The sequence below is a fragment of the Macaca mulatta genome, chromosome 19, assembly GCF_049350105.2.
Source record: "Macaca mulatta isolate MMU2019108-1 chromosome 19, T2T-MMU8v2.0, whole genome shotgun sequence".
NCBI lineage: Eukaryota > Metazoa > Chordata > Mammalia > Primates > Cercopithecidae > Macaca > Macaca mulatta.
The window spans coordinates 57,292,297-57,314,197 of record NC_133424.1 but is presented as its reverse complement, the minus strand read 5'-3'; the positions used below and the strand labels follow the sequence as shown (position 1 = coordinate 57,314,197).

Sequence of the window (21,901 nt, the reverse complement as noted above, 5' to 3'; positions counted from 1 at the left end):
CTCTTCCCCCTGTCCAGGGAATCCCAGGAATGCCACCCTCCCTTCCTCCTTCCCGCTCTCTCCTTCATTCCCTCCCAACCTTGTGGGGAGGGGAGGAGTCAGGCTGGCCGGAGCAGGTGAGGAAGGCAGGGGAAGAAGCCAGGGCACCTGCGGGAAGGGGGAGGAGTCCAGCCACTGCTAGGAAGGGTGGGTCCCAGGTCCCACCGCCCAAGGCCCCTACAGGCCAGGTCAGACTGGGACAAAACCCCCCACTAGATGTCACTAGTTGCCCGGGACAGTGGTCAGAACGTGGGAGGGTGGGGGGTCACTGGCCACACTGGGAGAGGTTCCCCAGGCTTCTCATCAGCCTGGGGGTTGGGGTAGCCCTGGATCTGGGCTTTGCCTGCTCCAATACACAGAGAAGGCTTGGATTACAGGTCAGCCTGGGAGTTATTAGATTGGTCAAAGTTACTTTATGTATTGGTCACACAGGAGAGCAACGTGGGTTTTTTTTGTTTTGTTTTTTTGTTTTTTTTTAAGAGGGTCTCGCTCTGTCACCCAGGCTGGAGTGCAGTGGCGCAATCATAGCTCACTGAAACCTCGACCGCCTTGGCTCAAGTGATCCTTCCACTTCAGCCTCCCAAGTAGCTGGGACTACAGGCTTGTGCTACGATGTCCAGCTAATTTTTGTATTTTTTTTTTTTTTTTGTAATAGAAACAGGGTATTACTATGTTGCCAAGGCTGGTCTCCAACTCTTGGGCTCAAGTGATCCTCCCGCCTTCTAAAGTGCTGGGATTACAGGCATGAGCCACTGCGTTCATCCTAGGGAGCAACTGTTACATGGGAAAAGATTACCTTTAGGATTACCTGTACCATCCCCTCCTCCAGGAAGTCCCCTCTGCCTTCCCTGGCTGGGTCAGATTCCCCCTCTGGGCTCCCCAACCTCAGCCCTGCATGCTCTGAGGGTCCCTGGCTGGGGACTGTGAGCCTGTGAGTGCAGGGCAGGACCAGGGATGTCTTGATCACTGTGGTGAGCTAAGGGCCCCTCCCCTGGGTACCCCACCCAGCACAAGACCAGACACAGTGCAGGTGCTCAGGGAAGGTTTGCAAGGCACACAAGCTCACGTGCAGATTCCACCCACACCGGAGCATCCCAGGATACACAATACAAACTCACTCATGGGGAATGTGGCAGCACTCCAAGACAGTCCCGGCTGCTGTCAAGCTCACACACTGTGAGCACCGACACACACTCCTTAGCTCTTCTGTCCCTGGCCTGTGCACCTTCTGTTTGGGCAGGACCCTGGTACATGCCCTCTCAGCAGCCATCCACCTCTTCCACCTCCCTCAAGAACCCAGACAGCTGAGGTTGGGCACAGTGGCTCACGCCTGTAATCCCAGTACTTTGGGAGGCCGAGGTGGGTGGATCACCTGAGGTCAGGAGTTCGAGACCAGCCTGACCAACGTGGTGAAACTGCATCTCTACTAAAAATACAAAATTAGCCAGGCATGGTGGCGTGCGCCTGTAATCTCAGCTACTCGGGAGGTTGAGGCAGGAGAATGACTCGAATCCGGGAGGTGGAGGTTGCAGTGAGCTGATCTCTTGCCACTGCACTCCAGCCTGGGCAACAAGAGTGAAATTCTGTCTCAAAAAAAAAAAAAAAAAAAAGAAAGAAAAAACCTAACCATCTGAGGTTCTAGGTGAGGGAGGAGAACTCTATGGCACGTGTATGAAGGAGAAAAGTCAGAAACACCAAAACAGCAGCCATGGCCCCTTGGAGACTTGCAGAAACTAGTCTTGTACCATCATCTGCCTTTGTCGCCTGTAATTTATTCTCACAAAACAGCCTGAGGGATTCCTTTTAAATATGAGTCAACTCATGTCACTCTTCTGCCCCAGGGTCGTCCCATGACTTCTGCCTCACTTAGGGTAAAAGCTGAGGTCCAGGTCAGCCGCAGGGACTCATGTCTGTAATCCCAGCAATTTGGGAGCCTGAGGCGGGAGGACTGCTTGAGCCCGGGAGTTTGAGACCAGCTTGGGCAACATAGCGAAACCCGGTCTCTACAAAAAATACAAAAATGGCCAGGCATGGTGCTCACGCTTGTAATCCCAGCACTCTGGGAGGCCGAGGTGGGTGGATCACCTGAGGTCAGGAGTTCGAGATCAGCCTGGCCAACATGGTGAAACCCCCTCTCTACTTAAAATACAAAAATTAACCAGCCGTTGTGGCAGGTGCCTGTAATCCCAGTTACTCGGGAGGTTGAGGCAGGAGAATTGCTTGAACCCGGGAGGCGGAGGTTGCAGTGAGCCAAGATCGCGCCATTGTACTCCAGCCTGGGGGACAAGAGCGAGACTTTGTCTTAAAAAAAAGCAACAACAACAAAAAATTAACTGGGCGTGGTGGTGCATGCCTGTAGTCCCAGCTAAATGGGACGCTGAGGTGTGAGGATTGCTTGAGCCAGGGGGGGTCAGAGCTGCAGTGAGCCGTGATTGTGCCACTGCACTCCAGTTTAGGTGACAGAGTGAGACCCTGTCTCAAATAAAATAAAAATAAAAATAAAATAAAATAAGATATAATGGCAACTCCTTTTATATCAGCCATTCCTTATTTCTCTTATCTTACATTTTCCTTGGTAGCATTTATTGCTGTCAGATAAATTATAGTTAGTTATTTGTTATTGTTAATCTTGTCCAGAATTTAAAGTGCAAGAGAACAGTAACTTTCTTTTGTTCACCACTGTTATCTCCAGTGTCTAGAACAGTGCTTGGCATGAAGAGGAGATGAGTAAATATTTGTGGACTGAATTAAATAAAGTTCTAAGGCCGGGCATGGTGGCTCATGCCTGTAATCCCAGCATTTTGGGGGGCCGAGATGGGCGGATCGCGAGATCAGGAGTTTGAGACCAGCCTGGCTAACATGGTGAAACCTCGTCTCTACTAAAAATACAAAAATTAGCCAGACATGGTGGCGCGCGCCTATAATCCCAGCTACTCAGGAGGCTGAGGCAGGAGATTTGCTTGAACCTAGGAGGTGGAGGTTGCAGTGCGCTTAGATTGCATTACTGCACCCCAGCCTGGGTGACAGAGCGAGACTAGGTCTCAAAAAAAAAACCAAAAATGCCAGGCGCGGTGGCTTACGCCTGTAATCCCAGCACTTTGGGAGGCGAGGCGGCTGGATCACGAGGTCAGGAGATCAAGACCATCCTGGCTAACATGGTGAAATCCCGTCTCTATAAAAATACAAAAAATTAGCCGGGCGAGGTGGCTCAAGCCTGTAATCCCAGCACTTTGGGAGGCCGAGACAGGCGGATCACAAGGTCAGGAGATCGAGACCATCCTGGCTAACACGGTGAAACCCTGTCTCTACTAAAAAATACAAAAAACTAGCTGGGTGTGGTGGCGGGCGCCTGTAGTCCCAGCTACTCGGGAGGCTGAGGCAGGAGAATGGCATAAACCCAGGAGGCGGAGCTTGCAGTGAGCTGAGATCTGGCCACTGAACTCCAGCCTGGGTGACAGTGAGACTCCGTCTCAAAAAAAAAAAAAAAAAAAAAAAAAAAAAAAAAAAAAATTAGCCTGGCGTGGTGGCGGGCACCTGTAGTCCCAGCTACTCGGGAGGCTGAGGCAGGAGAATGGCGTGAACCCAGGCCACTGCACTCCAGCCTGGGTGACGAGCGAGACTCTGTCTCAAAAAAAAAAAAGAAACAAAAGAAAAAAAAGTTCTAATTCCATCCATGCTGTCGCAGGTGTATATCCTCATATATTTTAAGTAACAAGGCTTATGTTTTCTGAAACTCTGGGCTTAAGCAATCCTCCTGCCTCGGCCTCCCAGAGTGCTGGGATTACAGGTGTGGGCCACCACGGTTGGCCAGACTTACCTTTTCATTGTTTTTGAGACGGAGTTTCACTCTTGTTGCCCAGGCTGGAGTGCAATGGCACGATCTCAGCTCACGGCAACCTCCACCTCCCAGGTTCAAGCGATTCTCCTGCCTCAGCCTCCCAAGTAGCTGGGATTACAAGCATACACCACCACGCCTGGCTAATTTTGTATTTTTAGTACAGACAGGGTTCCGCCATGTTGGCCAGGCTGGTTTCGAACCCCTTACCTCAGATGATCCACCAGTCTCAGCCTCCCAAAATGTTGGGATTACAGGCGGGAGCCACAGTGCCCGGCTGACTTATCTTTTCTTGACCTTTTTCCCATTATTTTTCGCACAGTGTGTGACGATTAACTTTAAAACTAGCTCACAGCTTGTGGAATGTGGGGAGAATGACACATTTGGAGGGGAATGGTTCTTCCCTGATTCCAGTCTCAGATCTGGAAAATGGAACTATTGAAATTTTTTGTCTTGGGTGGCAGCGTGAATGCGTTTTTGATTGTACAACGAGAGATGGTTGTGCAGGGAGAGTTTCGATAAGAACTTCTGCAAAGGGTCTATTGATATTGAACATTCAAAGCCAGGTAAAGTGGCTCATACCTGCAATCCCAGCACTTTGGGAGGCTGAGGGAGGCGGATTGCTTGAACCTAGGAATTTGGGACCAGCCTGGGCAACCTGGTGAAACCCTGTCTCCACAGAAAATACATATTAACAGGGTGTGGATGTGTGTGCCTGTAGTCCCAGCTACTTGGGAGGCTGAGGTGCGATGATCGCTTGAATTGGGGAGGTCAAGGCTGCAATGAACCAAGATCGTGCTACTGCACTCCAGCCTGGGTGAAAGAGTGAGACCTTGTCTCAAAAACAAAACACAACAACAACAACAACAAAAAACCAAAGGAGCAGGCTATAGTAGATATTTTTGGGGAAGGATTACCTAGCATGTGCAGTCCCTTCCCACGTTTAAGGAAATTCCTACTGTCTGAAAGCCTACTGTCTGTTGAAGCCAACAAGAATGGATGTTTGCTTTCCTGCATCTGTTGGAGCTAAGGTGACTTAAGCTTGGCAAATCCTTCCACACTTGGCAAATACTTCCACACTTTTGAATATCAGGAATTGGCCATCTCTTCCAGCCACACATGGCAGCTGGGACAGATTCTATTTTCCAAAGACGGCTACAACACTCTCTTTCTTTTTTCTTTTTGAGACAGGGTCTTGCTCTGTCACCCAGGTTGGAGTGCAATGGCATGATCATGGCTCACTGCAGCTTCGTCCTCCAGGGCTCAAGTGATCCTCTCACCTCAGCCTCCTGGGTAGCTGTGAGTACAGGTGTGCGCCACCACTCCTAGTTAATTTTTTTTTTCTTTTGTAGAAATGGGGTTTCACCATGTTGCAACAGTCTCTTTCATCCCACATGTGTTTCTACAATCAGAGCTTGATACTCTTTCCATCAAGAGGTGGGGTCTATGGCACCCTCCTCTCAAATCTGCGTAGTCTGGTGACTTGCATGCAACCAACAGAATTCACCTGAAGTGAAGTTGCGGAACTCCCAAAATGAGCTAGAAAAGGCCATGCAGGTTCTGCCTAGGTCTTCAGCGGCCATGTAAAGTCTGACTACCTTGAGGCAGCCATGCTGTGGGGAAGCCCAACCTGGCCAGTGCAGAGACCACATGGTGGGGGAGGCCCTAAGACCACAGAGAGATGCCCACCTGTCCAGCACCCCCAGCCACCCTGCGGCCGGCATCACTGATTGCACCATTTGTTTGCATCCTGAGCCAAACAAACCAGCCACACCTTTCTTCAAATCCCAGCCCACAACAACCATGAGACTTAATGCAATGATTGCTGTCATTTGCGGCTAAGTTGTTAAGTGATTTATTACCAGCAACAGTGAACGAGAAGAGCAGCCATATCCTATTTCTGGGGCAGCAGAGGCAGCAAGACAACTACAGTGTCCAGTGGCCATCACCAGCATGGCCTCATCAGACCGGTTCTGTGGTGTCACTGTGGCTGGGTTACCATTGCTGGCCAGCTGCCAGGATCCTTCCTGCTCACTTTCCAATCCTGATTCCCCAGTTCACTCCTGGGATTCTGTGAGCGACCCCAACTCCTCTCAATAAGTTCCCTTTCTGCCCCTGAGGTGGCATCTGTTGCTTGGAACGAAATCTGTGATAACTCTTTCTTTCTTTTTCTCTTTCTCTCTTGCAATCTCTCTCTCTCCCCCTTCCTCCCTCCCTCCTTTCCTCCCTTCCTTGCTTCCTTTCCTTCCCTTCCTTCTTTTTTTTTTTTTTTTTTTTTTCAGTGTTTCGCTCTTGTTGCCCAGGCTGGAGTGCAGTGGTGTGTACTCAGCTCACTGCAATCTTCATCTCCCGGGTTCAAGTGATTCTCTTGCCTCAGTGTCTGGAGTAGCTGGGATTACAGCTGCCTGTCACCATGCCTGGCTAATTTTTGTATTTTTAGTAGAGACGGGGTTTCACCATGTTGGCCAGGCTGGTCTCGAACTCCTGACTTCAGATGATCCGCCCACCTCGGCCTCCCAAAGTGCTGGGATTACAGGTGTAAGCCACTGCGCCCGGCCCTGATACATTTTTTCAAGCCTCTTGTCCATTAGAATACTTTTTCATCATTTAAAAAATTTTCTTTTCTTTTTTGAGATGGGGTCTTGCCCTGTTGCCCAGGCTGGAGTGCAGTGGTGCAATCTCGGCTCACTGCAGCCCTGACCTCTCGGGCTCAAGCCATCCTCCCACCTCAGCCTCCCGAGTAGCTAGGACTTACAGGCATGTGCCATCATGCCTAGCTAATTTTTCCAAAATTTTTTGTAGAGATGGAGTTTCATCATGTTGCTCAGGCTGGTCTCGAACTTCTGAGCTCAAGCAACCCACCTGCCTCAGCCTCCCGAAGTGCTGGGATTACAGCCATGAGCCACCACGTCTGGCCTCATCATCTTTTAAGTCTCAGCTCAGACATCACCTCCTCCTGGAAGCAGTCCCTGACCTCCCAGGCTGAGTGAGGTGCCCACTCTGGGTTCCTGTAGCCCCCTGGGATTCCCTACCCCAGCCATGCCCACTCTGGGTCATCACTATCTAGGGACGGGTCTCTTTCCTCAACGGAAGGTGAGCCCTTGTGGGGCAGTGATCACTGCTTCCTGGTCAGCATCGCTCAGCCCAGGGCTGGGCACAGGGCAAGGTCTCCGGGAATGGGGCATTTTAAACAAGGTGGAGGGAGGCTTGGGTCAATCCAAGATGAATCATGAGGTGGTATTTCTTCTTCCTCAGCAAGATTTAGACTGGAAGTTAGCAGTTACTCTGGGAGAAAGATGTCAGAGAGCAATGAAGGACAGAGAGAGGGAGGAGAACAGACTGTGGCAAGGCAAGGTGGATAACCATCGGGGAAATGTGTGGTCTTTTGACCAGGGACTTAATCTGGATGTCTGGGTCTGGGTGCAGGGATTTTTTTTGCCATGATGAAGGAGAGGGCTGGATGCCTGGTTCTCTGAGATTCTGGACTTCTAAATCCTGAGAGCAGGACTCCTGGGTATCACAGAGAGGGCTGGGGGCCCAGTTTCTTTTGGTTTCATTGTTTTTTTTGAAAGACAGGGTCTCAGTCTGTCACCCAGGCTGGATTGCTGTGGCAGAATCACAGCTCCCTGCAACCTCAGCTCCCTAGGCTCAATCTTTCCCGCTTGGCCTCCCAAAGCCTTGGAATTACAAACGTGTACCACCGTGCCTGGTCCCAGATTCCATTTGAAGATCTGAGGGTGGAGGGGGCTGGGGGCCTGGACTCCTGAGTCTGAGGGAGGAGGGGCTGGGGGCCTGGACTCCTGGGTCTGAGGGAGGAGGGGCTGGGGTCTGGGCTCCTGGGTCTGAGGGAGGAGGGGCTGGGGTCTGAACTCTTGGGTCCGAGGGAGGAGGGTCTAAGGTGTGGACTCCTGAGTGCAAGGAAGGAGGGACTGGGGGTCTGAACTCCTGGGTCTGAGGGAGGAGGGACTGCGGGGGGGCGTCTGGACTCCTGGGTCTGAGGGAGGAGGGGCTGGGGCCTGGATTCCTGGGTCTGAGGGAGGAGGGGTTGGGGGTCTGAATTCTTGGGTCCAAGGGAGGAGGGTCTAGGGTCTGGACTCCTGAGTGCAAGGAAGGAGGGACTGGGGGTCTGAACTCCTAGGTCTGAGGGAGGAGGTACTAGGGTCGGGACTCCTGGGTCTGGAGGAGGAGGGACAAGGGGTCTGGACTCCTGGGTCTGAGGGAGGAGGGGCTGGGGCCTGGATTCCTGGGTCTGAGGGAGGAGGGGCTGGGGCCTGAACTCCTGTTGGTCAGGTGGGGACCAGGCCTGGGGACTGCTCTTTCCCTGGGCCCGCTGCCCCCTGCTGCCCCCTGCTGGTCACTGCACTCTTCCTTTGCACCCTGGAGGACAGACAAGGCTTGGCAGTTTATTTCGATTTCACAACCCCCTTCCAGCCCTTGGGGTGCCCTTTAGCAGCACATCTCGGTGCCCTGCAGGTGGAGAGAGGGGTGGGTTAGATGAGGTCACCTCCAGGTGGAGAAGGGTGGAGTGGGCCAGGGAGGGTTAGGGAGTGGACTCACCTGGCCTTCAGGCCGGGGCAGGGTCCTGGGGTCCCAGGGCAGCTGGAGGGGAGCTCCCCTTTAGGAGTCTCTGCAATGGAGAGATTTTGAGAGGGTGGTTGATTCCCGGCATTCAACCTTTCCCTCTGCTCCTCTTCCCTGTCCCCTTTGTCTTAGACCTGGGAGTCCCAGACCACCCTCCAGTCCCTTCCACTTACTCCATGGCCCCCTCCCTGGCCTGGGGGCTGGAGGTGGCTTCCTGCCCGGTTGAAGCCACAGCCTTAATTCTTGGCAAGAGAAGAGGGGCCTGAAGTCTGGGGAGGGCCAGAAGTGCCTGGGAGGGGAGATTAAGAAATGCCTCTGCTAGGCTGCAGCTTGGGTGGACGTCCTTCCACAGGCCCTGGACACAGTGGTGACACAGGGTGGCGGCCACCGTCTGACAGGACCTTTGGCCTTGTCCCTAGTCCACGCTGCCTTTTCCCTCTCACCTCTAACTCGTGTAGGAAGAAGTTTTAGTTTGTCTGTCCGCCTGTCCATCCATGTGTCCATCCCTTCTGCTCACTCATGCGCCCCACAGACAGTTCCCGAGCCTCTCCAGTGGGTCAGTCCCTTTCTTTCTTTTCTTTTTTCTTTTCTTTCTTTCTCTCTCCTTCATTCCTTCCTTCCTGCCTTCCCTCCATTTCTTTCCTTTCTCCTTCTCTCCCTCCCTCTCTCTCTCCCTTTCTTTCTCTCTCTCCCTTTCTTTCCCTTTCTTTTCTTTCTTTCTTTCTTTCTCTTTCTTTCTTTTCTCTTTCTTTCTTTCTCTTTCTTTTCTTTCTCTTTTCTTTCTCTCTCTCTCTCTCTTTCCTTTTCTTTAAAAAAAAAAGAAAAAGAAAAAAACAAAACAACAGAGGCCAGGCGTGGTGGCTCACACTTGTAATCCCAGCACTTTGGGAGGTTGAGGTGGGTGGATCATGTGAGGTCAGGAGTTTGAGACCAGGCTGGCCAACATGGTGAAACCCTGTCTCTATGAAAAATACAAAATTAGCCAATCGTGGTGACATATTCCTGTAATTCCAGCTACTTGGGAGGCTGAGGCAGGAGAATCGTTTGAACCCAGGAGGTGGGGATTGCCATAAGTCAAGATTGCACCACTGCACTCCAGCCTGGGCAACAAGAGTGAAACTCTGTCTCAAAGCAAAACAAAGCAATACAGGGTCTCACTCTGTTGCCTAGTCTGGAGTGCAGTGATATGACCATAGCTCACTGCAGCCTTGACCTCCTGGGCTCAAACCATCCTCCTGCCTCAGCCTCCCAAAGTGCTGGGATTACAGGCATGACCCACTGCGCCAGGCCAAGGCCTTGTTTTTCGCTCTGAGAAGACAGCCGTGAACAAGACAGAAAACAATCTCTGTCCTGGTGGAGCTGATGCTCTACTGAGCCCGAGGCTTGCAGTGACTGATCAGCTCCTGAAAAAGGAAATGTCTCAGAGCATGTTCCGTCTCCTTCAAAGTGCCTGGGAGAGAGAAGATGCCGGGGAGGCCTCTTGGAGATGGGAATGACCCAGCTGATGCCTGAGTGCTGGAAGGATCCAGACAGAGGCTTCAAGTGGGTGGGGGCTTGCTGGCAAGTTAGAAGAGCAGCAAGGGTCCAATGTCGCTGGAAAGGAGGTGGAGTGGGTGAGATCAGAGATGTGGGGAAGGGTTAGATCCCCAGCCCCAGGTCTTTGGGCAGTGGAAAGGACTTTGGCTTGAGTTCTTGGAACCCTGAGAAGCCAGTGGGGGATTTCTTTCTTTCTTACTTTTTTTTTTTTTTTTAGATGGAGTCTCGATCTGTTGCCCAGGCTGGAGGGCAGTGGCCGGATCTCAGCTCACTGCAAGCTCCGCCTCCCAGGTTCACACCATTCTCCTGCTTCAGCCTCCGGAGTAGCTGGGACTACAGGCGCCCTTCACCACACCCAGCTAATTTTTTGGATTTTTACATACACAAAATGTATTTTTACATCCTGTTAGCCAGGATGGTCTCGATCTCCTGACCTCCTGACCTCATGATCCGCCCGCCTCGGCCTCCCAAAGTGCTGGGATTACAGGCGTCAGCCACCATGCCCGGCCTTTTTTTTTTTTTTTTTTTTTTGAGACGGAAGTTTTTGCTCTGTCACCCAGGCTTGAGTGCAGTGGCACGATCTCGGCTCACTGCAACTTCCGCCTCCTGAGTTCAAGCAATTCTCCCACCTCAGCCTCCCGAGTAGGTGGGATTACGGGTGCCTGCCACCATGCCTGGCTAATTTTTGTATTTTTTAGTAGAGACAGGGTTTCACCATGTTGGCCAGGCTGGTGGTCCTGAACTCCTGACCTCAAGCGATTTGCCCACCTCGGCCTCCCAAAGTGCTGAGATTACAGGTGTGAGCCACCATGCCCGGCCGCCAGTGGAGATTTCTGAGAGGTGAGGGAGAGGATATGACTCAGGTTACAGGTGACTGAGCTTACTGGCTTCATCAAAACTCATGGGGAGGCTAGACGAAGTGGCTAATGCCAGTAATCCCAGCATTTTGGGAGGCCGAGACAGGAGGATCACTTGAGCCCAGGAGTTAGAGACCAACTTGGGCAACACGGTGAGACTGTGTCTCTAATTAAATTAAAAAATTAAAACAAAACAAAACAAAAAAACCCAGCCTGTGGGGCTTGTGTCAGGCTGCTCCCCATTTTCCCCAAGAAAACACCGAGGGTCAGAGAGGTCCCCAGTGTTCAGTGGGGCGATGAGATCCAGCTCAATGGCAGTGTCGTCCCCTAAAGGTAGGTTTCTCAGATGGAGAACAGCAGTGTGCAGAGAGCAACCCCAGGGGCCACAGCACCATACACAGATCACAATCACAGTGATACTGACCACTGACACAGTCCCAAGTCCCATCACATCCAGTGTCCACAGCAGCCCCACCCTCACCTCTGCAAAAAAATTTTAAAATGAACCGGGTGTGGAGACATGCACCTGTAGTCCCAGCTACTCTGGGGGCTAAGGAGGGAGGATCACTTGAGCCCAGGAGATTGAGGCTATAGTGAGCTGTGATTGCACCACTGCACTCCAGCCTGGGTAACAGAAACCCCACTTTTTTTTTCTTTTCTTTTTTTTTTTTATTTTGAGATAGAGTCTCACTCTGTCACCCAGGCTGGAGTGCAATGGCACTATCTCGCTCACTGCAACCTCTGCCTCCTGGGTTCAAGCGACTTTCCTGCCTCAGCCTCCTGATTAGCTGGGATTACAGGTGCCTGCCACCATGCCTGGCTAGACAAAGGCCCCATCTTAAAAAAAAAAAAAAAAAAAAAAAGCAATGCCAGGCACATAGCAAAAATTATGACAGGCGGGGCCCACGCCTGTAATCCCAGCACTTTAGAAGGCCGAGGCGGGCAGACAACCGGAGATAAAGAGTTCAAGACCAGCCTGGCCAACATGATGAAACCCCATCTCTACTAAAAATACAACAATTAGCAGGGCATGGTGGCGTGCACCTGTAACCCCAGCTACTCGGGAGGCTGGGCCAGGAGAATCGCTTGAACCTGGGAGGCGGAGGTTGCAATGAGCCAAGATTGTGCCACTGCACGCCAGCCTGGGCAACAGAGCTCAAAAAAAAAAAAAAAAAAAAAAGTTACGACAGTTGGCTTGCTGAGAAATAGCAAACCCAAGGCCGTCTCTTCCATGGTATGTTTTGAAGAATGAAAGAGTAGGTGGGAGTGGACTGGAATTTTAATCAGGCAGGGTTTGGGGAGAGGAGGAAAGGGCGGGCAAGGCGGAGGGTACGGCCGAGGCAAAGGTGTCATCATCAGGCCCGAGGTCCCTGTCAGCCTGCCATCCTGGCTGTGTCCCCCATCACTGTCCTCAGGGAGCCGGCTGAGTGCCTCCTAATGTTTCCATTTGCTTTTGGCGGCAGGTTGGATCTGTTTTTAGCTTCCCTGGCTGGTTTCACCGCCACCCCCCGCTTCCTGCTGGCTCTCTTGTTTGCTGTGGTTGAATAATGTTCCCGGACTTCCTGAGCTGTTTGTTTGAAGACAGCTCAGTATTGATCGAAGCCTGTGTGTACTCAGCCAGAGATGCTAACAGATCTGCTTCTCCCAGCAATCCAGGGTCCCAAAAACCCTGGGGTGGTGGCATGGGGAGAAAAGAAAGCCAGGACAGGGCTCATTAAAAAATAAGTAGGCCGGGCGTGTTGGCTCACGCCTGTAATCCCAGCACTGTGGGGAGCCGAGGCTGGTGGATCACCTGAGGTTGGGAGTTCGAGACCAGCCTGACCAACATGGAGAAACCCCATCTCTACTAAAAAATACAAAATTTGCCAGGTGTGGTGGCACATGCCTGTAATCCCAGCTACTCAGGAGGCTGAGGCAGGAGAATTCGCTTGAACCCCAGAGGCAGAGGTTGCAGTGAGCCGAGATCATACTATTTCACTCCAGCCTGGGCAACAAGAGTGAAACTCCATCTCAAAAGAAAAACAAACAAAGAAAACAACAACAATAAAAAAGTAGATGGTTTGGGGGCCTTAAAGACTCCAACACTGGCTTCTCCTCTTTCAGGCTGTGTGGTTTTGGGCAGGTACTGTCACCTTTCTGAACTTTTTGCCTCCAGAAAATGGGGAGAAGAACATTTGTTTGTTTGTTTTTTTGAGACAGGGTCTCACTCTGTCATCCAGGCTGGAGTGCAGTGGCACGATCTTGGCTCACTGCACCCTCTAGCTCCCGGGTTCAAGTGATTCTCCTACCACAGTCTTCCAAGTAGCTGGGATTACAGGCGTGTACCACCACGCCCAGCTAATTTTTGTATTTTTAGTAGAGACGGGGTTTCACCATGTTGGTCAGGCTGGTCTCGAACTCCTGAACTCAGTGATCCACCTGCCTCAGCCTCCCAAAGTGCTGGGATTACAGGTGTGAGCCACCACACCTGGCCGGGAGAGGAACATTTTTGACTTCATAGTGCTGTTGGGAAGACTCACTTCAGTGTATTCATTTGGTATCTATTTATTGAGCACCTATGATGTGTGTGTGTGTGCTAGGCACTGTTCTGGACTCTGGAGATATGATGGAGAAGACAACAAAGGCCTGACCTGCAGGAAGGTTGCAACCTGACAGTGCTAAAAGCCAACAAAACCAACCCTAAGCTCTACCGGGTGGCGAAAGATCTTTGAACATACAGCAGACCAGGGGCCGGGGGGACAGCGGTGCTATTTTCACCCTTTCCTTTTTTTTTCTTTTTAGAGAACGGGGTCCCGCTATATTGCCCAGAAAGGTCTCGAAATCCTGGGCTCAGGCTTTCCTCCTGCCTCTGCCTCCCTAAGGGCTGGGATTACAGACTCTTTTTTTTCTTTACTGGTTTAGAGACAAGGTCTCATTCTGTTGCCCAGGCTGGAGTGCAGTGGTGTGATCATGCCTCACTGGAGCTACCAACTCCTGGGATCAAGGGACCCTCCCACCTCAGCCTCCCGAGCAGCCGGGACTACGGGCGTGCGCCACCACTTTGGGCTAATTTTTAAATTTTTTTGTAGTGTTGGGGTCTTACAGTGTTGCCCAGGCTGGTTTCAAACGCCTGGGCTCAAACCATCCTCCTGCCTTGGACTCCCAAAGTGTTGGGATTGCAGGCCGGGCATGGTGGCTCATGCCTGTAATCCCAGCACTTTGGGAGGCCAAGGTGGGTGGATCAACTGAGGGCAGGAGTTCAAGACCAGCCTGGCCAACATGGCAAAACCTTGTCTCTACCAAAAATCCAAAAATTATCCGGGCATGGTGGCACGTGCCTGTACTCCCAGCTACTTAAGAGGCTGAGGCAGGAGCATTGCTTGAACCTGGGAGGCAGAGGTTGCAGTGAGCTGAGATTATTCCACTGTACTGCAGCCTGGGCTACAGGGGCGAGACTCTTGCTCAAAAAAAAAAAGAAGTATTGGGATTGCAGGCATGAGCCACCACCCCAGCTAGAGGTACTATCTTGAACAGAGTGGTCAGGGAAGGCCTCCCTGAGAAGGGATGGGAAGGCAAGCCTCAGGAAAGGCGGTGCAGGCCAAGGGAACAGCTTGTGAAAAGGCCCTGAGGTAGGACACATCTGGGATGCTGGAAGGAGAGCAGGAAAGTCCTTGAGGCCGGGCACAGTGGCTTACTCCTGTAATCCCAGCACTTTGGGAGGCCGAAGGGGACAGATCACGAGGTCAGGAGTTCGAGACCAGCCTGACCAACATGGTGAAATTCTGTCTTTACTAAAAATACAAAAATTAGTGGGGCATGGTGGCGGGCGCCTGTAATACCAGCTACTCAGGAGACTGAGGCAGAAGAATTGCTTGAACCCGGGAGGCGGAGGTTGCAGTGAGCCAAGATTGCACCACTGCACTCCAGCCTGGGCGACAGAGCAAGATTCTGTCTCAAAAAAAAAAAAAAAGAAAGAAAGTCCTTGAGGGGGAATGAGCCAGGAAGAAAACAAGGGATGAGGTCACAGCGGGGATGGGTACCTTGGAAATGGGTGCCAAGGATGAGTCCCTTCCCTGGCACCCCTGAGTGCGCAGGTGAACCAGGGACCCCGGAGGTGAATGAGACCCCGGCCCCCAACCTCAGACCAGTGCCTGACTCACCACCTTTGGCTGGGCATTTCTGGGTTTCCTGGGGGGCAGATCTGGCCGTGGGGGCAACTGAGGAGCCAAAACGGGCGCCTAGAGGGGACAGAGGAAGGAGAGTGGACTTGTGAGCTGCCATTTTCTTCTCACTTCCATGTTCTCCTGCCTGAGCCCCAGCATTCAGGCACTGTTCTAGACTCAGGATATAACGGAGACCAAGACCATGTACCAACACTTAGGAGGGTTACAGTCAAGGAAAGCCACAGCCCCAGCCCTTGGGGAAGCAAAAGACCAGTTCCCTAGGACCTGAGAATCTTGTTATCAGCACCCTGCTCTTCTAGAACCCAGGAGTGCCGTCCCTGAGCTCTTCCTCCCTCAGACCCAGGAGTGCAGGACCCGCAGTCCTCCTCCATTAGACTCAGGAGTACAGGCTCCAACCCCTCCTCCCTCAGACCCAGGAGTCCAGTCCCCCAGTCTCTCCTCCCTCAGACCCCGGAGTCCAGTCCCCCAGTCTCTCCTCCCTCAGACCCAGGAGTCCAGACCCCCAGTCTCTCCTCCCTCAGACCCAGGAGTCCAGACCCCCAGTCTCTCCTCCCTCAGACCCAGGAGTCCAGACCCCAGCCCTTCCTCCCTCAGACCCAGGAGTCCAGGCCCAGCCCTTCCTCCCTCAGACCCAGGAGTCCAGGACCCCCAGCCCTCCTCCCTTAGACTCAGGAGTACAGGCTCCAAACCCTCCTCCCTTAGACCCAGGAGTACAGGCCCCCAGTCTCTCCTCCCTCACACCCAGGAGTCCAGGACCCAGCCCCTCCTCCCTCAGACCCCCAGCCCCTCCTCCCTCAGACCCGGGAGTCCAGGACCCAGCCTTCCTCCCTCAGGCCTAGGAGTCCAGACCCAGCCCTTCCGCCCTCAGACCCAGGAGTCCAGACCCTGCCCTTCCTTCCTCAGACCCAGGAGTTCAGACCCCGCCCTTCCTCCCTCAGACCCAGGAGTCCAGGCTCCAGCCCTTCCACCCTCAGACCCAGGAGTCCAGACCCTGCACTTCCACCCTCAGACCCAGGAGTCCAGGCCCCTAGCCCCTCCTCCCTCAGACTCAGGAGTCCGGACCCTGCCCTTCCTCCCTCAGACCCAGGAGTCCAGACCCTGCCCTTCCTCCCTCAAACCCAGGAGTCCAGGCTCCAGTCCCTCCTCCCTCAGACCCAGGAGTCCAGGCTCCAGTCCCTCCTCCCTCAGGCCTCAAGAATGTGGATTCCAGCTCCCGGCTGGCCCCGCTCACCTGCTCCAGCTCCAACTCTCTGCCTTCCTGGTCACTGCCGTCCTCTGAGTCCTCAGCAGTAGCCTGACCATGGAACTCGTAGATACTCACGGCCTCCCAGCCCTTGATCTTGCAGCGGCAGAAGGGGCAGGTCTGGCTGTCTGAGTGCTGGGGGAGGTCGGGAGGGAAAGGGTCAGTGCCCCCCTGCTCTCCATCCTGTCCCTTGGGCCAGCGAGGAGTTCCCTGCCCAAAAGATTGATGTGGGGAAGACAGAGGAAGGGAGACAGAAGGAGAGAAGAGGAGTCGTGGAGAGCAGGGGAATGTGGAGGGAAACGCTGGGAGGGAAGGTGAGAGAGGAACGGAACCAGAGTCAAGGTCAGGAGGGGGCACACAGGCCAGGGATCCCCATGGAGCCTTGGCTGCAGCTTCTGGGCCAGGCCTTTCCAGGCTCAGATCCTCACTGTGGCCCTTTTTTTTTTTTTTTTTTTAAAAGGAGTCTAGCTCTGTCACCTAGGCAGGAGTGCAGTGGTGCGATCTCTGCTCCCTGCAAAATCTGTCTCCCGGGTTCAAGCGATTCTCATGTCTAGCCTCCTGAGCAGCTGGGATTATAGGCACCCACCACCACACCCATCTAATTTTTGCATTTTTTTTTTTTTTAGTAGACACGGGGTTTCACCATGTTGACCAGGCTGGTCTCAAACTCCTGACCTCAAGTGATCCACCCACCCCAGCCTCCCAAAGTGCTGGGATTACAGACGTGAGCCACTGTGCCCAGCCTCATTGTGGCCCTTGGGAAGTCACTTTTCTCAGCCCTGTCCTCCAGGGGACGAGGCTAAGGCTCAGAGAGGTGAAGCCACTAGCGGGGCATCACCCAGGCAGGGAAGGAAGGAGAGCTTTCCACCGATAACATTGCCGGAGAGGGAGAAACTGAGGCAGCATGTGCAGAGTGGGGTGGAACCAGAGGCCCGGGGAAAGACAGCCGGCCTCCTGAGTGGTCGCCAGCAGCTCTCTGCCCTCTCTGGACTTCGGTTTCCCCATATGATCAATGAGGCATAGAGGAGATCCTCTTGGGGCTTTCCCTGTAGAGAGAGGGAGACCAGCCAGGAAGGCGGCACAGGGGTCAGACCCACCTGCCAGGCAGCCAGGCAGCGGCTGCAGAGCAGGTGCCCGCACGGCTCGATCTTCACATCCTTGTTGCTCTCAGCACAGATCTTGCAGAGCTCAAATGTGGAGTCCATGGCCCAGTAGAGCTGCAGCTGCTCCTGGCAGGTGAGAGGATAGAGAAGACAGTGAGGGGCATGCGTCAGCCATGAGGACACCCCTTGGGCCACAGGAAGAAAATCCCAAACCTCAGCTGGTTGTGGTGGCTAACGCCTGTAATCCCAGCACTTTGGAGGCCGAGGCGGGGGGATCACCTGAGGTCAGGAGTTCGAGACCAATCTCGTCAACTATGTTGAAACCCTGTCTCTACTAAAAATACAAAAATTAGCCGGGGCATGTGGCGCATGCCTGTAGTCCCAGCTACTCGGGAGGCTGAGACAGGAGAATCGCTTGAACTTGGGAGATGGAAGTTGCAGTGAGCTGAGATTGCGCCATTGCACTCCAGCCTGGGCAACAAGAGCAAAACTCTCTCAAAAAAAGAAAGAAAGAAATAAAGAAAATCCCAAACCTCTGTCTTGGCGCTGTGGCTCATGCCTGTAATCTCAGCATTTCTGGCGGCCAAGCCCAGGAGTTCTGGACCAGCCTGGGAAGCATAGCATGTCCCTGTTTCTATGTAAAAAAATATAAACCAAACTTCTGTGCCAGACCTGAACCCTCTCCTAAGTCCAAGGTTGGCATGTCCAACGGCCTCCTACATGTCTTCACTCATTTTTTGTGTGTGTTTTTAAAATTTATTTATTTATTTTTATTTTTATTTTTATTTTTTGAGATGGAGTCTTGCTCTGTTGCCCAGGTTGGAGTGCAGTGGCGTGATCTTGGCTCACTGCAACCTTTGCCTCCAGGTTCAAGCGATTCTTGTGCCTCAGCCTCCTGAGTAGCTGGGACTACAGGCATGAGCCACCATACGTGGCTAATTTTTGTATTTTTAGTAGAGATGGGGTTTCACCATGTTGGCTAGGCTAGTCTCGAACTCCTGACCTCAAGTGATCTGCTTGCCTTGGCCTCCCAAAGTGTTGGAATTACAGGTGGGAGCCACCTTGCCCGGCCATATCTTCACTCTTTGTTATGAGATTTCTTCTCCCCAGTTGTCTACACCCAGTGGTGCCAGATTTAGCAAATAAAAGTACTGGATGCTGCTAAATTTGAATTTCATTCTTTTTTTTCTTTTCTTTTTTTTTTGGCGAGACGGGGCACCACTCTGTTACCCAGGTTGAAGTGCAGGGTCGCGATCTTGGCCTACTGCAACCTCCAACTCCCAGGCTCAAGTGATCCTCCCACCTCAGCCTCCAAAGTAGGTGGGCTAAGTTTTTGCATTTTTTGTAGAGATGGGGTTTCGTCATGTTGCCCAGGTTCATCTTGAACTCCTGAGCTCAAGTGATCCACCAGCCTCAGCCTCCCAAAATACTGGGATTACAGGCATGAACCACCGCACCTAACCTAAATTTGAATTTCTTTTTTTTTTCTTGAGACCAAGCCTCACTCTGTTGCCCAGGCTGGAGTGCAGTGGTGTGATCTCGGCTCACTGCAACCTCCGCCTCCTGGGTTCAAGTGATTCTTGTGCTTCAGCCTCCCAACTCAAGTGCCTCAGCTGGGACTACAGGTGTGAGCCACCACACCCAGCTAATTTTTGTATTTTTGGTAGAGATGGGTTTCACTATGTTGGCCAGGCTGGTCTTGAACTCCTGACCTCAGGTGATCTGCCCGCCTCAGCCTACCAAAGTGCTGGGATTACGGGCGCGGTGGCACCTGGCCTCTAAATTTGAATTTCATGTAAACAGTGAATACAGTTTGAAGTATAAAGATGTCCCAAATATTGCAAGGGATATATTTATAGTAAAAAAATGTAGGGCCAGGTACAGTGGCTCATGCCTATAATCCCAGCACTTTGGGAGGTGGAGGTGGGAGGATCGTTGGAGCCCAGGAGTTCAAAACCAGCTTGGGCAACATGGCGAAACCCCATCTCTACAGAGAAATAAAATAATTAGCTGGGTGCAGTGGCTCACACCTGTACTCCCGGTTGCTCGGGAGGCTGAGGTGGGAGGATCGCTTGAGCCAGGAGGTCGAAGCTGCAGTGAGCCATGATCGCACCACTGCACTCCAGCCTGGGTGACAGAAGAGATCCTGTCTCTAAAAATAAAAATAAATAAAATATAAATTATGTATTTATTATTGTTGTTTTTCTCTCACTCGGGGGGTGGCTGTGAAGATTAGGAGCTGGCACAGGGCCATCGCTGGCAAATGCCCAAATGCATTAGCTGTCCTGATGATCTCAGCAGCATCAGTTCCTTATATAATCCCCGTGATCACCCCTGGGAAAGAGGCAGGAGGAGCCGTATTCTCTGGAAGAATAACTGAGCCTCAGAGAGGTCAAGTGATTTACCCAAGGTCACACAGCCACCAAGCCAACACTCCAACCCCAGGCCTCTGAGCCAAGGCAACGTGGGGGTGGCAGGGTCAGGGAACAGGACTGCGGGTGCAGGCACGGGTCTCACCTCTGATACGTGGATGCGCTGCTGGGCTTCTGCCTGGTCGAGCTCAGTCAGGTCTGGGTTGTGGTTCTTTCCATCTGGGTAGAGGTAGCTGGGGGAAGGGAAGAGAGGGGGACGGGGGGGCCATCTAGTATCTCCCACCCCCAGATGAATAAGGACCTTTATCCCCTACAGGGCCCATATCTCCCTGAGATGAGGATCTGTCCCCAATCCATTGCTGGCCTGGGGTTATTTTCCCTCTGCCCTCCTCTAATTGGGACTGCATCTTCTCAGATACCCCAGGGCAGGGCTATGTCCCCTCAGACTCCCAAGGTAGGGCACACGAAACCTCAGTGACTCAAGCTCCAGAAACAAGGATGAAATAGAATAAGAACCAGAAAACGGGATGAAAATTTCTGGCTTAGGGCGGGCACGGTGGCTCACGCCTGTAATCCCAACACTTTGGGAGGCCGAGGTGGGTGGATCACCTGAGGTCGGGAGTTCAAGACCAGCTTGGCCAACGTGATGGAACCCCGTCTCTACTGAAAATATAAAAATTAGCCGGGCATGGTGGTGCATGCCTGTAATCCTAGCTACTCAGAGGCTGAGTCAAGAGAATTGCTAGAACCCAGGAGGCACACGTTGCAGTGAGCCGAGATCGTGCCATTGCACTGCAGCTTGGGCGACAGAGTGAGACTCTGTTTCAAAAAAAAAAAAAAAAAAAGAAAAAAGAAAAATCTCTGGCTTAGCTCTTCTAGAACCTCATCCTTCTCCTCCATGCCCAAGTGTAACAGATTTTAGCGTCACAGATCATGAAAGTGACCAAATCCTAGAATCTGAGAATATCAGGATGGGAAAGATCCTCTGAGAACACCTATACCACTGCTTCCCTCACAGACAGTGACCCAAGGCTCAGGGTGGGAAAGGCACCTACCCAAGGTCACACAGCAAGGACCAGAGAGACTCAGAACCAGGGTCGTAGGCGAGATCTCAGCACTGGGCTCCAGGACACCGGAGAAGCAAGCTCTGGACTCCCTGGGTCTCTCACTGCATCATTTCCTCAGCCTATCTGGCATGCCTCAACACTACTCCAATTATTCCCACATGTATACCACATGAAATACTGAACCCTCAGACCCACAGCGGGTCATGAGTCCTTGAGGCTAGTGGCCCTGCCTGGCCTGTCATGTGGAGCAGTGCAGGATCCCTGACCTGGGCCCCACAGTGGCTGTCCCACTAACACACTGTATGACCTGGCTGGGGCCACTCTACTTTTCTGGCCTCAGTTTCCTCTTCTGTAACATGGACGTGATCATGCCTGAGGCAAAGATTTGTGATGCGTATTAAATAAGACAGTGCTGGTAGGGCGCAGTGGCTCACACCTGTAATCCCAGCACTTTGGGAGGTTGAGGCAGGCGGATCATTTGAGGCCAGGAGTTTGAGACCAGCCTGGTCAACATGGTGAAACCCCGTTTCTACTAAAAATAGCAAAATAAATAAATAAACAAATAAAATAATAATTAGCCAGGCATGGAGTTGCGTGTCTGTAATCACAGCTACTCGGGAGGCTGAGGCAGGAGAATTTCATGAACCCAGGAGGCAGAGATTGTAGTGAATGAATACCACACCACTGCACTCTAGCCTGGGGCAACACAGCAAGACTCTGTCTCAAAAAAAACTTTAAAAAAAAATAAATAAATAAAAAAGAAAGACAGTGCTTATAAAACATGCAGCCCTGGCTGGGAGCAGTGGCTCATGCCTGAATCCCAACATTTTGAGAGGCTGAGGCAGGAGGATTGCTTGAGCCCGGGGGTTCGAGACCAGCCTAGGCAACGCAGAAAGACCCTATGTCTAAAAAAAAAAAAAAATTAAAAATATTAGCTGGGCATGGGCGGCATGTGCCTGTGGTCTCAGCTACTCAGGAGAGGCTGAAGTGGGAGGATCACCTGAGCCTGGGAGGTCGAGGCTGCAGCAGTGAGCTGTGGTCATGTCACTGCACTCCAGCCTGGGTGACAGTGAGAACCTGTCACAAAAAAAAGAAACACCAAACA

At 52.3% G+C, this 21,901-nt stretch overlaps 1 protein-coding gene and 2 long non-coding RNA genes across 9 annotated transcripts in view; 1 reads left to right on the top strand and 2 right to left on the bottom strand.

Annotated features, from left to right (window-relative positions):
• Window positions 1-10: 10 nt before the first annotated feature.
• Window positions 11-1,296, bottom strand: LOC144337185 (uncharacterized). Its single transcript, XR_013409918.1, has 3 exons — window positions 1,158-1,296; window positions 709-813; window positions 11-147 (listed from the first exon to the last, which is right to left on the bottom strand). It is a non-coding gene; the product is annotated as an uncharacterized LOC144337185 (long non-coding RNA).
• Window positions 1,297-1,791: 495 nt separating this feature from the next.
• The window catches only part of CBLC (Cbl proto-oncogene C), a 29,755-nt gene continuing 9,645 nt past the window's right edge, over window positions 1,792-21,901 (bottom strand). For 2 of the 7 annotated variants that reach the window (XR_013409895.1, XR_003724951.2), the window contains 7 exons: window positions 19,875-19,962; window positions 17,352-17,483; window positions 16,243-16,389; window positions 14,988-15,065; window positions 8,629-8,744; window positions 8,432-8,501; window positions 8,258-8,341 (listed from right to left, as the gene is read on the bottom strand). Coding sequence is in view for 5 of the 7 variants with exons in the window: in XM_077980364.1 (XP_077836490.1) it covers window positions 8,439-8,501; window positions 14,988-15,065; window positions 16,243-16,389; window positions 17,352-17,483; window positions 19,875-19,962 (508 nt within the window). In the remaining 2 variants the exon portion in view is untranslated. Of the gene's footprint in view, window positions 2,316-8,257; window positions 8,342-8,431; window positions 8,502-8,628; window positions 8,745-14,987; window positions 15,066-16,242; window positions 16,390-17,351; window positions 17,484-19,874; window positions 19,963-21,901 lie in introns of those variants that run through there. The other 5 variants (XM_015124238.3, XM_001109370.5, XM_077980364.1 and 2 more) reach the window with 4 other exon arrangements.
• LOC144337186 (uncharacterized) lies at window positions 1,941-6,409 on the top strand. The gene is made up of 4 exons (XR_013409919.1): window positions 1,941-2,147; window positions 2,699-3,232; window positions 3,554-4,618; window positions 5,172-6,409. It is a non-coding gene; the product is annotated as an uncharacterized LOC144337186 (long non-coding RNA).